Here is a 14,720-nt window from a genome sequence, read left to right as displayed (position 1 = left end):
TCCAAGTCTATTAAAAATATAATTTTTTCTCCATTCCTGACAAAATTTAAATTTTTTCCTTAAAAAAAAAAAAATTAAGTTTGATCACCTAACACATCTTTCTAAACTCAATCTCAACTTGAAAAATCAAACCTTAATGGATGGACTATAGAAATAGTGAGAAAACACTTCTGGGGTTTTTTTTTTCTTCCAACATCAAATTTTTCTATATATGGGATTTCACATGCAAAAGCAGGAGTAGATTTGCTTGTGTTTGATGTATGTATTAGAAAAATTTGTCCCTTCTGGGATGTTTAATACTTTTCTATTCTTTTATATGCATGTTTAGCTAGAAGATATAGAATCGATACCATTCCTTAAAAGTGATAGCCACAACTGTGATAATTAAACACCAAAGAATGTGAAGATCTATATATTCTTTTTTTTTTCCTCTCTCTTTCAATAATGAAGCTAAGATGTGTTGTAAGCATCAAATGCATTGTCTCTGCTTGAATATATACAAAGCCAAGGACCACAAGATGGATAGATATGGGGACGCACAAAACTTCTCAAACATGATTATATTAATCAAGAATTCAACTAAGCTTAAATTCAAGATGTTGATTTCTAGCATCTCTGGTGCTATAGGATGACTATTGATCCTGTACTGTTATGTGCCCTACTGATATATTCTTCGGGTTGTTATGTATAAATAAAATTTTTGGGAAAGTTTGCTTGGTGGTTACACTATCACTATTTAGGCCAGTAAAAATTGGAAGCCTTTGTAAAAAACTGATGGTCCAAGAGCTATTCTACTTCATCATCCATGTAATATGACGATACAAATTTGACTAAATGCAGCTATAGAAGGCTTAGGACCATAAACCAAGCCTAGTCGATGTCACTCACCTAAATTTATGCATAAAGCTTTTGGATGGCTCAGAGTTATATTTAATTACTGTTATGTTCGCAACTATATTTTCATTGGATTTATAGTCCAGCTTGAGAACTAGTCCTCCATTGCACATAATGTCCACACAAGGCCACAGTGCCCGCTCAAAGGCCATAGCGCTACTCAAGGATATAGTGCTTACTCAAGGCCATAGAGCCCACCTAAGGCTAACGACCCAAAAGGAGAAAAAGGTTGGTTCCACGTACTCTAATATTTACTAGAAAAGGTTCTTCCTATTAAAGAACAAAAAATTGCATTCCCTTGTGACCAATCCAAACAGTAGACCACTGACTTGTATAAGGCATTATTCACCATGCAAGCACTTTTTCAGCAACCTACCATCTGGCATGAACCATTTTGGATTGATTCACAAAGCAATGGTGTTATATTAAGCATATTCAATATAGAACCAAATTGTGCCTCCTTAGATTAACTAAAATATTTCCATTGCAAGATGTGCAGATAGGCATATGATCATGAAGTAATTTCCTGATGATAATACCCCACAAAATATTTCTTTTTCTCACTGATCTCTCCTAGATTTTCAGTTCACCCATCCATGGCGCCTGACTAAAAATGGGGGCATTTTGGATACCCCGAGCAGTAAGTTAGCCTGGTAGGCATCCCGTTGCAAGCAAAGTCAACCCGAGCGGTCCATTTGACCAAAGCTTATCCAGGCAGTAAGCGTCCATATACAGCTAACTGTTATGCACCATCAACAGGTTGAGGTTACAAGATTAAAGAGTCATAATGGCCAAATGGAAGTTACACGACTCGGCCTATATAATAACAGTATGACAAAAAATGCAGGTATGAAGAACTATCACTGAAAAAATTTATTCCTAAAAATCCTTTAAGCTCCTTTAAGCTAACTTGGGCATTGGAGAGGTCTCTCCGAAGCACACTCGAGCTTACCTTTTTGTAAGACATCGAGAACAAGAGGCATTGAAGTGATTGTCCGGAGGGTTGAACTTGGTCGGGAACCAACAATACACACTATTCAAAAATAGGGATCATATTAAATTATTAATGCAACCATAGGAAGCAATTGAGGACAAGGGTGTTATTTGATTAAAAGGGTAATTGAAAACCTAAATTTTGAAATTTAACCCTCCATTCTATTTGGCCTTATGTGAACAAAAATGCCTTCATTATTTTCTTGTAAAAATAACTCACCCATTTAAACCTTACATGAAAATACTTAAAATGGTAAATGATATGTTAAAAATTGATTATTTTTCAAATAAAACATAAGAAGGGTCAAATTCATGAAAGGATTATTTCATCCCTTTTAATCAATTAATTCGATTTATTTCTTTTTATTTTTTTTCTCTCCATGTTAATTTTCACATCACCCAACAACACCACTCTTAATTCACACAAGTTTGAAGTTTTTGAATGAGATATATTCGTAATTATATTGTAATTGTGTTATAATAACCATTTCGTACTTGGATTTGTTCTTTCAGTCCATTTAACCTTTTTGTTTATTCATGTCAAAACAATGTACTTATAATCGAATCCATTTATGACATGTTGATCTTATATAAATTTATTAATTTTATATATTTAAAAATTATAAAAATTAAATATACTTTTTCAATTATGAATATCATATTACTAAAATATTAAATAACAAATTAACTTGAAATGCTATATATTTCATTAATTATTTTATAATTAAAACATTAAATGAAATAATAAACAAGTATAAAATAGAAAATTCTATCTTAGTTAGAAATTATAAACTGTTATTGAGACATATAAGTATTAAAATTCTACCCATTTCACTACCAAACAACTTATGTTTTTAGTCATAATTTAACCTTATGATGAACACTTAAATAAAATTTGTCATCTTTTTCTATTGATTTATATTTATTTATTTAAAAATTTTGTCTGGCATAAACTATCATCTCACAAAATCATCATTGATGAGTAGGCTATGCCCCAGTGTAAGCATCTCCAAATCAAACATCAATGAGAGGAGTACAACCAATCATACATCATCTTATCAAAATGAATCTCCGCTTTTCAAAGTCATCGTGGTAACGTGAAGAGAGTATTTGACCTCCTCTAAAGAAAAAACATGTCTTGATGTGAAAAAGATCAAGCAAAGTGGTATGCCTCAACAAAAATGTGCTCAAACATGATCATGCCCCGATGTAAGTTAGTATCTCTAAGATCAATCGCCAATGAAAAGGTTATTCCCCAGTATAGGGCAAACTCTGAAATGACTAAACTCCGTTGCAAGCTCTCATAAGTGTCTGTGTCATGATCCAATCATCGCAAAAATTTGTCAACAATGATGAGAAGGCTATGCTCCTATAATCACATCAAAGAAATCACTCGGTCATATTACTCCAATGTGAAAGAAATCTAATCACCTCCAAGGAACAGCTATGCCTCAAAACCATCATCGACTGAGAGGGGGATGCCCCTGATCCAATCACCACCCTAACTAACGTACCCATCATGAGGAACACTTGTTTGAGCTCCATAATGGGGATCAACCATTAGATGAACAAGATTCGAATATTACTTGCTCCCCATTTCAACCAATGAATGATGTACCTGGAAACCTTGTAGACAACCATAGTTTTCAGCCTTCTTCCTCGCGATCATCTAGAACAGAGTCGGTAAGCTTCACTCATTTCTTATAATGGACCTTGACCCACAACGTCGAACTACCTGTATGCAAAATTATCCGTCCAGAAAACCCATCCATACAATTCAGGTTCAAAACCCACAAGAACCACCCTATGAATAAACTAATTATAGCTGGCTTCGTTGCAATAGGCATTAACTTTCTTATGCTGACAGTCCTAGCATCATTTACCAAAGGATCAACAACTTTTCCATGTCAGAGAACATTATCAATCACAATGACACCCCTGGTCCTCACTAGTTGCGATAGCAATTTAAAGTATTCTTGATTCAAAGGGTAAACAAAACAAAAAAGAAAACCCTAAGTGTGACTCCTTATTTGAAAAATGTGGTTTATGAAAAACCGGATCGAGCTTAGGGGTCAGGTTACTTATCGGGAAGGTACAAAAAAAACCGTAGCACCCCTCTAAGTCCCTAAAATGGGTCTCTATTGATAAAATGAAGCAATCATGGCAATTGGTAAGGAAATCATTGAGTATCAACATGATCACACATTGAGAGTTAAAGCATGCATGAGGAATGGTCAAAGTGAGAAAGGATGCGTACCTTAGCAACGAGTCCCAATGCGCTATCAAGAAATTGGGTTAGTGCACAATCAATAAATATAAAATATAACACACATGCATCACTAAATAGGGTAATAAATCCCCGATGACAAACCTTGCACTTCACTCAGGTTTATTTCTACTTCTCTGATGTTGGGCCCCACCAAAGCTCATTTTATTTTGCATGAATCAACTCCAATAACTCCATTATTCGGAATTACGAAATTTAATTCTTGCTTATTTTAAAGCATTTTAAAAATAGAGGAGATATGAGAATTGCTCGCCAGAAAAGAAGATGGCGGCAAAATTTTAATGAAAAACGAGTTTTTGGAACCTAAGAAAAATGTTAAGGATGGAAAATTTTGGAGGTTTGAAATTAATTAAAAATTAGAATTGAGGAATTTATTTACAAAATGGGGTTTAGGAAAATTATTTTCAAAAAAAAAAAATGATGAAATGAGAGATGGCACGTGACACAAGGGTGGCCATGCTGAAGGCGTTCTCTTCTGGCCCAAGCTGGAAATGCACTCCAATTATCCTTCTTTTCTGGTATAACACCTTCATCAAAATAAATAGCTTTTGCACCATACTCTGATAGACAAGGACCAATAACAATGCCTATATTTGCCTTAAGTAGACAAAGTAAGTCACCCATTGAACCTCCAATATAAATTGTCAAGTGCTCTGTGTCATTACTGCATCCCTCCTTCAAGATGTCCTTAGAAACCTAAAGCTTTTCCACGACATACTCCATCTTCTTAATGATTTCACCCGTGGAAATGGATTCTTCACAAGCCAACTCATTTGAATATACTCTCAAAACACCCATATCACCTGATGAAAATGCTGATCTAACGAAATCGCCACACCAACAGTATGAAAGTCCATGAACATCTGCTTTCAGATTATTATTTTTAAGAATCTTTTGGAAGAAACCTGTGCAACCATCTTGAAGAATTAGACCTTGACCAACCTGTTTTATATCATCTGAATTTAAACCCTTCAATACTCCAGACTGAGTCACTCTTGAATCTGCCTTTTCCTCAAAATCAGAAAGTTGCTCAAGTGCTTTACATAAGCCTTCATAATTGAATTTTTCCACTGTTTCACTGGGGACGATGCTTCCCATGCATTTTTCAAGCTCTTCAGTATGCTGGGTAGATAGAACACCCCATGTGTGTGTCCAGATCACCATGAGTGACCATTTGAACCTTGACGAATGAGAGAGTACATAACATTTAAGCACACAGGACATATATTAACATTCTCCATTAGCTTCTCTTTGCCTTTGTCCACCTCTTGACCTCCCATGCAGCCAACTGTGAAGACCACGTCCAGGTGCAGTCACGTGGTGACACATCTCATGGTCTTCCTCATCCAATAAATCACATGCTCTGTTAAATCTGCTACCCGAATGGATACCTCCTATCCATCAACCTGAATATACTCCGAGCTTTCTTCATAAAACCCAAGAAACTCCAGAAGGCATCATGGTTCTCCTCCATCATTGAAATGATTAGGGATAGTAAATCACTCATCCCTTAGCAATATCCCATTTTTAAACCATAGGGTGCGTAGGCTTCTAGAATAGTAGCAAAGTGAGCAACACGGAAAATCTTGCGTGGATCCAAGTTCCATGATGGTGATCGTAGCCTCACCTTTGAAATCACAAGACCCAGAACCCATTCGTTCTTCCTGGTAATAACTATCAGATGCATAGGAGGCAGGGTTCTTCAGATTGTTGATTTGGTAAAAGCCTCTTCTGGTTGAACCCCTGAATGATTCACTTTTCTCAGTCCGCAAACCTAGTTCAGAACAGCCCGCAAGATCAGAACCTTAACCTAGGCGTGGAGATCCAGTGTTGTATAACGCCTCAATTGTCGGAAGCAGCCATGGCCCAAACAATGATATAATGGTCAGCAAGTTGTCCCCAAGGACCATGACAGTGATGAGCATTTCCGGGCAGCGCGTCACCACGTTCCACGTCGCGACGGTAATGGCTATGGACTGAGTGTCATGGTCAGGGAGCTTGATGAAGCAGGTGAAAATCTGGTGTTTTAGATTCTGAGGCAATGACTGCTTGATCGGTCGGATTCTAGTACCGGCGTTACATTGGGGAGGCAATCTTAAAGTTCCAACGGAGGTAGTAGTGGACTAATATTCCTCAATAACCAAACTTGAGTTTCTCACTTTCCGCTTCTCAAGGCATTCACCTGAAACGCTTCAGGCGCCCAAACCCTTTCTGCTCATCAGTATAATCACGCGCATGAAAGTCTTAACTGCCTTCTAAACTTCACAACTTCATCTTGCATCTGGGTCATCGTCGGCACGAACTTATCACCTGATTCAGTTAATATCCCCATATAACAAGTTCCAATGAAGTCGCAACTTTGCATCTTCTTTTCTGCGATTACTTTGATTCTCAAAGCCGATTACTTGTTGCAGTCCATAGGAGATTCAATAATCAAACATCATGCACAAGCAAAAAGGCAACAAAATACATCGGCATGTGGCCCATACACCCTCCAAAATCTTCACTCATTTAGTAAGTTTTAGATTCAAAAGAGTTAGCCTTCTGGTGAGCAACCCGATACCCATAACGAATGATGTATCTGAAACACCTTTCCCACGTGGCCCTTGAAGGATTCACTAGAAGGTGACCATGCATAGTAGGTCTTCACTCGCAGGAGAATGAGAAGGAAATAAACCTAAAGGGGGGTTGACAGCGTAGTCTAGAAGGTGATGAGCTGAGCGGGTGGGGGTATTAGGGTGGTCAAGTTCAGTGGGTATGAAGGGTGGAAAGATGGCATGATAGAGGAATAAGCAGCTGATAGTGGGTGCGATGATATAAGGTAGGTTGACTATGGAGAGTATGGCATTAAAGGATGAAGACTTAGAGAGAGAGAGGTGGGTTTAAGGGTATGGTGAGATGGAGGGTTGAGGGTGATAGGCTTGGATAGTTGCATGAGGAGGATGAAAGGTGGGTATGGAAAATGTGCATGGGTAGGAAATGGGTATAACAATGGGTGTGAATATTGAGAGGTAGTGAAATGAAGGCAGCCTTGCTCGTATGGATCAGTGTCGGATTGAGTTAAGAATGGTGAGAGAAAGGGATTCGATGAATATTGAATGATGGAAAATGGTGATTGGTTAGATAGGGATTTGTGGTCGAATGGAAATAGGAGACATGAACATAGAGATGAGTGTGATGGATGATAGTGGGCATGAAGGGTATTGGATTTGTTCATGGGTATAGTGGTTAAAAGAGTGGTGAGAAGAAAAAAAAATGGCCATGTAAATAGCAATTATACATGTGGGCCCGTGATTGCAAACGGGACTGCATTGTTGCATCTCATGCTGAACCCTCACCTCCTTCTAGGATCATTTTCTGCATCAAAGCTAGATAAACTTAGATGGTATTTCCTGCCAATTTTGGATGCCCCCCACTTTGGAAATATTTCCTTTTCACCCATCAGAATATGCTTATCAGGTGTACTTGACTCAGGTTCATTCCCATATTGCCTCTCTGATTTATGATCTTCAAAGGTTTTGCATGAAGGAAGCCTTTCACTGCATTCCCCTTCATCCACCAGACCTTCAGAGCATCGTTTCCAACAAAAGCAACCTTGACTCTTCTAGTCCCATCAGAAAAAAGTCTGAATATCCTCAGTTTATGTCATCCCTTGATGCCCAACTCAGAAATGATCCAAAAAACAGTCATCTCCCATATTTGGCTTCCCAGAAACACCTCGACTCAGATGGCCAGTCCAAATGTGATACCCAACATTCTAAAAATGCTAAAAACAGAGGAGATGATGAAGAAAAACAGAGCATGTATAAAAGAAAAAAAAAAGGACTGTTAAATCTCACTCCATTCCATAAATGCTAATGGGGTGGATATGGTGGAATCAAAAGGAAGCAAGAGCGTGATCTTCAAAATCAAAAGCAATGATGGATCCATATTCAAAACGTTCCAGAATAGAGAAAGACACAAATAAGGAGCAGGGTTTTTTTTTGTTACTGGCAGGAAGATATTTTTTCTAGAGAGTAACTAGAGAGAAAAATAGGAAGAAAAGGGAAGAGCATAGAAGACATCTACATAGGAGAGTATTCATTGTTGTGAGGAGTAGTAGAGAGCTTAGGAGGAGTTACAAAGAGAGTGAGTTTGGTTAGAGGAGGAAGTTTTGTTGGTTTTTCAGAAAGGATTCTAGCTTGAGTGAGAGCCATTCTAGAGAGGGTTAGAGAGGAGAAAGGTGTGTTTTGAGCAGCAAAGACACGAAGCAAAATAGAGCAGCCAGGAAAGAGAAGCAGAAAATCAAAATTACTAAAAAATTAGTGAAAGCTGTGAAATTTCATATTGTTACTAATTATTATAATTTTTTTTTGTATTTTCAATATTTCAACCAATATTTTATATAATTAAATTTAAATTATAAGAATTATATTATTAATACACATAACTATCTTAATGTTTTAACAATGTATACTTATTTAAATTTATTTCAATTTTTTTATTTTTTTATAAATATCTAATTAGACTTATAATTCATTGAAATTATTCATTTTTTTTTTACTTCATAAACCAATTATATTACTTTTTGTATTTTCAATATTCATTTGGAAAAAATAATTTCAATTTAAAATAAAATAAATTAATTAACTCTCAATTTATAAATTGTGTCATTGAATTATTTTTTATTTATAATATTTAGTTTATTTTAAATTTAATTTTTTTTCTTCACCTTTTGGTTTATCACTTTATATTAAAAAATAAAATAAAATTGAATTTCTTTTAATTTATATTTTCACAAATTATTCAATATTTTTTTAATTTTTATAAAATAAATCCTCAGATTATATAATTGGATGTTGTAAAGAGTTAAAATTTTTGTGTTGCATTGAATTATTTTTTCTAACAAAAGTATATTTGGGTACCGTAGACATTATATCCATATCTTAACGTATTATATACTTTTATTTTGTGCAATTAGCAATTGAGCGGAAGACGCGGAGCCGGCTAACGGAAATACCGCGTGTCACGCGTGTCCCTTCCCGTACCAAGTCTCAACTGCTTCAAGATTTCCGACGCGCCCTTCTTCGCTTAACTCTTAAGTCTTTTCTTCCACTCTTCCTTAAACCCATCACATTTCGCCGCGTGGACCTAAGTCTCAATGTCCTTGTGTTCATACGATGTATGTTCCCCCAATTCCTCATCTACACTGAAACTCCATACTCGCCTACTCAATCACTTCTCTACTCTAGAGTCTGGATGCTTATCTCTGCGCGTGTCGATGGCTCTTCACCCCAGCGAGTATGGCATTACAAGGGCAATATCGTCATTAAAGACACAACAGAGTGTCTATTTTATTTAAGCTGTACGTAATCGTGATTGACTTCTTAGTATCCTTTTGCTCCTAGTCTTCTCCCGCGTCTCTTATAAAAACTAAAGAAAACCACTCCAAGAGAGCACACTACAAGAATCTTCTTCCTTTTTTTCTTTCCTCTTTCTCTTTACAGATAAACTGAGAAAGCCCAGCTCATCCCTCAATTCCCAGATGGGTTTCATGAATGTTCTCAAGTTCTCAGCTGCATGCTTTGATCTTCTTGGCTGGTATGTTGTCCACGCGTTTTCTTGCCATTGGAAATTTTTGGGAAATGAAGTGGAATTCTCTGTTTGAGGACAAACATGGGATTTTCTTTGATTTCTCCCTGTTGGTTTTATCTATATTCTTTGAATTACCCACATTCTTGTCATTGATTGTTAGTCATTTGTTTGGATTTCTACTTGCAGGCCTCTATGTGCACTGGGTTATCCTCTGTAAGTCTTGGTCTTACACCTCAAGATATGATGATTCATTTACTCTTTTCTTGTTCTACGAATGGTTCAGTTACATTTATTGTGTTGGGAAACTGAAAAGGAAAAGGATTATTAGTTATTATCGTAATAATCATCAACATCATCTCGGTTCTTCACAGATGTGCTTCAATTCGGGCAATTGAGACTAACTCAATCTCAGACTTTCGGAAGTTGGTGGCGTATTGGGTTCTATTTTCCTTGATTTCACTCTTTGATCATGCTTTTTCCAAGCTCCTTGAATGGTAATTTTGCTCAACTGCATTCCACTATATGTGACTCTGTTTGTTTCATTTCTTTGCCCTTAAGGAATTTGGAGTTGCTTTTTTCAGTTTTCTTTCCTATGAAAATAATCGAGAGGTCTCCATGTATTTTATATTCCTTCATTTCTCTGCTTTGACAAAGGCCCACATTCTGATCAGCAGAAAGGTTATAACATTTGAAAAAGAAGTGCTTTATTTTTGTTTTTTGTTAGTACAATAATTTTCGTTTGGATAAATGGTCTGAAGGGTGTTTGTGTTTGGCTGAGTTCATGGAATTTTCTAGCTAATTTGGGATTTATTCTCAATTTCAAGATCATTGTGGATATGTCAGAAATTAATGAAATATAAACGGTGGAATGTGATTTTCTTGTTTAAGAAAAGTTTTTCTTTGAAAATACGGGTGCACCTGACCTACCTTATTGTGCTACTTGGAACACAAAACATTAGTACAGGTAATTTATTAACTAAATTGTACACTTTTTGATAGTTCAAGGAGGTGGTTTTCTTCTTTTAGGGTGTCAGCTTTGGAAATAGGATGGATCTAAAAGTTTTTATGTCTCATCTTTATAGGGAACTTGAAAGCATGGATGCACTTATTTCCATGGAATTTGGCTTCCTTGAAATCAAATTAAGCTTTATGCATCATTTGGATGCTGAGAAACAAATGGAAATAGAAAATTCAGAATCTGACAAGTTTTTGTAGGGCAACTGGATCTAATCTCTTAGTCGAAGCCTAATTGGGGCAAATGCTGATCATCTTTGGACCCCATTGAAAGCTCTAATCTGTGCACAATTCTAATGTTTTTGTTTTCTTCATTTCTTTTTCAACTTTTCACAATAGATGTCAAAGGTTAAAACCAAATTTACGCAGTCCATCCAAGTGGATGCATATAAATTTAACAGAAACTGAAATTCGAAGAAATTTATTTTCCCTTTTGTAAATGGTGTTTAAATATTTTATTTTCTTATATAATGCATGTCAGGGTACCATTCTGGCCTTACATAAAGCTGATGGTCATCTGCTGGCTGGTGATACAGCAGTTTGATGGTTCATATTATGTCTATCAACACCTAGTTCAGCCATGCTTGTCCATGGATCCACAAGCTGTCATGAACTGGCTCTTCAATGAATCAAAAAAGAAGTTTCATAGCAGAGAAAACTTTCTTGTTTCAGCAGACCGATATATTAAGGAGAATGGACCTGAAGCTTTGGAGAAACTACTTTCTAGGAAGGTATGCCATTATAAGTAGGATTATCAACAAGTCAAACAGAGTTTTATTTGAGATGTTCAGGTAAAAAATGACTATAGTAGGTCATCTAGAATCATTTGGTCTAAATTCATGTATATATCTATATATAATTGTGTTCTCTTTTTTTCACATATGCATGTGCATTTAGATTTACATAATTATATATGCATAATCAGATTCAACTGTGATAGCCCGGAATTATTTCAGTAATCAACTCTTCTGGGAACATGTTGGTTATGGTTTCTCTCTCACTGTCCTCTTCTTTATACATGACTTTGGCTTCAGTTGAGGAGCGCAAAGCCTAATGTTGAAGTGAAAAAGATCAAAGCACCTGCAGCACCGGAGAAAAAAGGGGAACAGGTAAGTTCTCTAATGTGACTATTTAATTTCTATGAGGCAGATCCCCAGAGAAATGTTGCTCATGTAAATTACTGATGCATTTGATTCAATGGCATGGTTTTAAAAGAAAAACCACTTTATGTATGTTTCTGTGAATAAGAGAACAAGTTTATGGATTAAATGATATTTTTTATGGTGGATTAATCAATAATTTTCAAAATAATAATATATTCGTGCATGTTTTTGCAATTCATGAATTCCTTTTATGATTGATTCTTCTTGCCTTTTTTCTCACCTCAGTGGAAGTGTGAAGAGCCTAATGTTGCTCAAAAGGAGATCCAAGTTGTCAAAGTAACAGAGATAAAAAATGGGGGGGATGGAGCAAAGAGGGTAAGTTTTGCTTTTTATTTATAAAGTAGGCTGTCTTCACACAAGGATTATTATCTTTAAGACATGAATGTTGAATGCTTTTGGAATTGTCCATGAATCATGTGTAGTGTGAATGGCCTAATGCTGCTAAGAAGGAGGTCAAAGTGACAGAAGTAACACACAGAACATTCGGTGGTACAGCACAGTGGGTAAGGTTTCATGTCATATTTAAATGGCTCCTCATATTTCACTAGGATTAATTTTGCCCCTACAAACATATTTGGCTACAAGTTAAGACAGAGTTCCAGATGCTGATAAAGTTGAGACATAAGTAATGAATGAGTTTAGAAACATGCACAACTCTTGTGTGAAACACAATGAGAGTGGAAAATAGCTAAGTTGAAAAATGGCCAAATACTATTTTGTAGTTCCCCCTACCACTTAAGTAATTTTTGTCATCCTTTGTGAATGGAAAATCCAGTCCCTTCAGTAATTCCGTTATATTCATGACTTGGTGAAGCATATAACCATTAGTGTCTTGCCTTAAGTCGACCTTTAATGATGATCCATTGAGATGGGTCTGACTTTTGTCAACCCTCTTATTCCCTTGATCATAGAGGTTAAACTTAGGGGGCTTAACCCACTTTTGAACCTTATTGGATATATGGCACATGGTATCCTCTTCATCTTGAAAGAGTGAAGTGGTCATACTCTTTCCTCTGAGTCCATTGTGGCCATGCACTTCTGGCCCATTGGGCTGAGTGAAAGGATTCCCTTCTGCTTCAAATCATAGAGAGATATGCCATGGTCAGCCTCTTTAATTCAAGGGATCGAAGTACTCAAATCCATTTCTCTGCATCCATCTTAATTCTGCATTCATGTCTCATGGTTAACCAAGAAGATCCAGCTTCCATCCATGAGATCAGCATCTGCAGGTTTATGACACCACCCTTCCTTGGCATAGGAAAGGGATCATTAAGCCATGTGTTGGATGACAGAAGTCATCATTCAGGTTATCTTGAGAACTAAGGAAGTTGGAATTCTAATTATTGCATATGGTTCTTGATGTTTAGCCAATATACCGTAGGATTTTAAGGATCATGCTCATGTGCATTGTGGTTGTTTATCAGCTATATGGTTTACCAAAATGAGGGACTGATTATGGTCATAAGTACCTTTTTCCTATTAATTTCTTGCATGTGCTCTGCTGAGATTATGTTTTTGACAGTCCAAATCAGGGCAAACCAACAAACAGCTTTATGTTAACTTTTACAAACTGCCACATTTTCAGGTTAAACGAACAGAGATAAATCTTGGTGAAACTAGAAGTAATACAACTTGTGCTGTGGAGATAAAAGAAAGGGCAGCGGCACTGGTGGCTGCAGAAATTGAGGCATGTAGAGACGATAGAACCCCCAAGATACCTCTTCATGAGAAAGTCCAGAAAGAGTGGGCTTGTGCTGTATGCCAGGTCACAACCCAAAGTGAAGCGACCTTCAATTCCCACCTTCAAGGGAAGAGACATCAGGCCACTTCTGAGCAGCTGAGAGCCAAAAACCAGGCAACCAAAACCAATTGTTCCCCATCTGCTTCAATGGCCAAGAAATCTGATCAGTCCACCAAAGAGGAGCAACCGAAGTGTACTTCCAACAATCTGAATTCCAAAAACAATGGAATCTCAGCTGCTTCAACAGTGAAGAAACCTGATGACACCAAAGATGATGAGCGACAAAAGTCTGCATCTAGCAATGAACCGAACCAGAAGAATAACAAAAAGCAAGAGGTACAGACCAATGAGCAAGGCCATCAGAAGAACTTAAAGCAAACTGGCGATGGAATGAAAGAGTTGAGATTATGCTGCAATATCTGTAATGTAAGCTGCACAAGTGAGCTTGACATGGCCTCTCATCTCAATGGATGGAGGCACTTTAATATGATAAAGGAGGCGTCTGAATTATGGTGCAGTAACTGCAATGTAAGGTGCAACAGTGAGGCTGTCATGGCCTCTCACCGAAATGGGAGGAGGCACTTGAAGCAGCTGAAGGAACGGTCGGGATTATAGTGCAGTATCTGTAGCGTGAGATTGTGTTAGGAAGAGGTGGAATGGGTTCCAATCAGGAATTAAGACTCGGTTCCAAGACATGGAAAGTGTCTTTAGATTATGTTATCTCCATTTTTTTTATTGTGAGAGGGGAGTATAAGGAATGAAAATAAATATATATATATTTTTTAATAGAGATGAATTTGATAATTTTAATTATTGTGTTTTGATGTATTTAGGAATGTAAAATTAAAATAATTATTTATTTTCATTTTAGTATTTGACAATAATAAAATTATGAATTAAAAAATAATGTGATAATAATACATTTATATTTAATTTAAAATATTTTTTATTTTATTTTAGAAGAATATGGGTTAAATTCTTTTTTTAAATAATAAGCTTAAGAAAAATAATTTTTACTCAATAAATAAAATTAATCATAAAAAGTCATAACAAC

General features: G+C 36.4%; 1 protein-coding gene across 3 annotated transcripts; it reads left to right on the top strand.

The window, feature by feature from the left end:
• The first annotated feature begins 9,540 nt into the window (after positions 1–9,540).
• LOC100245618 (uncharacterized) lies at positions 9,541–14,476 on the top strand. Of its 3 annotated transcripts, XM_002265766.5 has the most exons (8): positions 9,541–9,754; positions 9,935–9,961; positions 10,120–10,242; positions 11,244–11,493; positions 11,797–11,871; positions 12,151–12,240; positions 12,348–12,428; positions 13,511–14,476. In XM_002265766.5, exons 1-8 carry the CDS (start codon positions 9,699–9,701, stop codon positions 14,279–14,281), a joined length of 1,473 nt encoding a protein of 490 aa, XP_002265802.1. In that variant the 5' UTR covers positions 9,541–9,698; the 3' UTR covers positions 14,282–14,476. The 3 variants fall into 3 exon arrangements, with proteins under 3 accessions (XP_002265802.1, XP_059591983.1, XP_059591984.1); XM_059736000.1 differs by lacking the exon at positions 12,348–12,428 and having other exon boundaries at positions 9,581–9,754; XM_059736001.1 differs by lacking the exon at positions 9,935–9,961 and having other exon boundaries at positions 9,694–9,754.
• The last annotated feature ends 244 nt before the right edge of the window (positions 14,477–14,720 follow it).

The sequence above is a fragment of the Vitis vinifera genome, chromosome 3 (genome assembly GCF_030704535.1).
Source record: "Vitis vinifera cultivar Pinot Noir 40024 chromosome 3, ASM3070453v1".
In the NCBI taxonomy this organism is placed as follows: Eukaryota; Viridiplantae; Streptophyta; class Magnoliopsida; order Vitales; family Vitaceae; genus Vitis; species Vitis vinifera.
This window is presented reverse-complemented; position numbering and strand designations above follow the sequence as displayed.

What these genes read in the sequence shown, in the direction of transcription:
- LOC100245618 (XM_002265766.5), top strand. Translation starts at nt 9,699, where the DNA reads ATGGGTTTCATGAATGTTCTCAAGTTCTCAGCTGCATGCTTTGATCTT. An exon ending in TGTGCACTGGGTTATCCTCT is followed by an intron (nt 9,962 to 10,119) that starts GTAAGTCTTGGT and finishes GGTTCTTCACAG; the next exon opens with ATGTGCTTCAATTCGGGCAA. An exon ending in CGGAGAAAAAAGGGGAACAG is followed by an intron (nt 11,872 to 12,150) that starts GTAAGTTCTCTA and finishes TTCTCACCTCAG; the next exon opens with TGGAAGTGTGAAGAGCCTAA.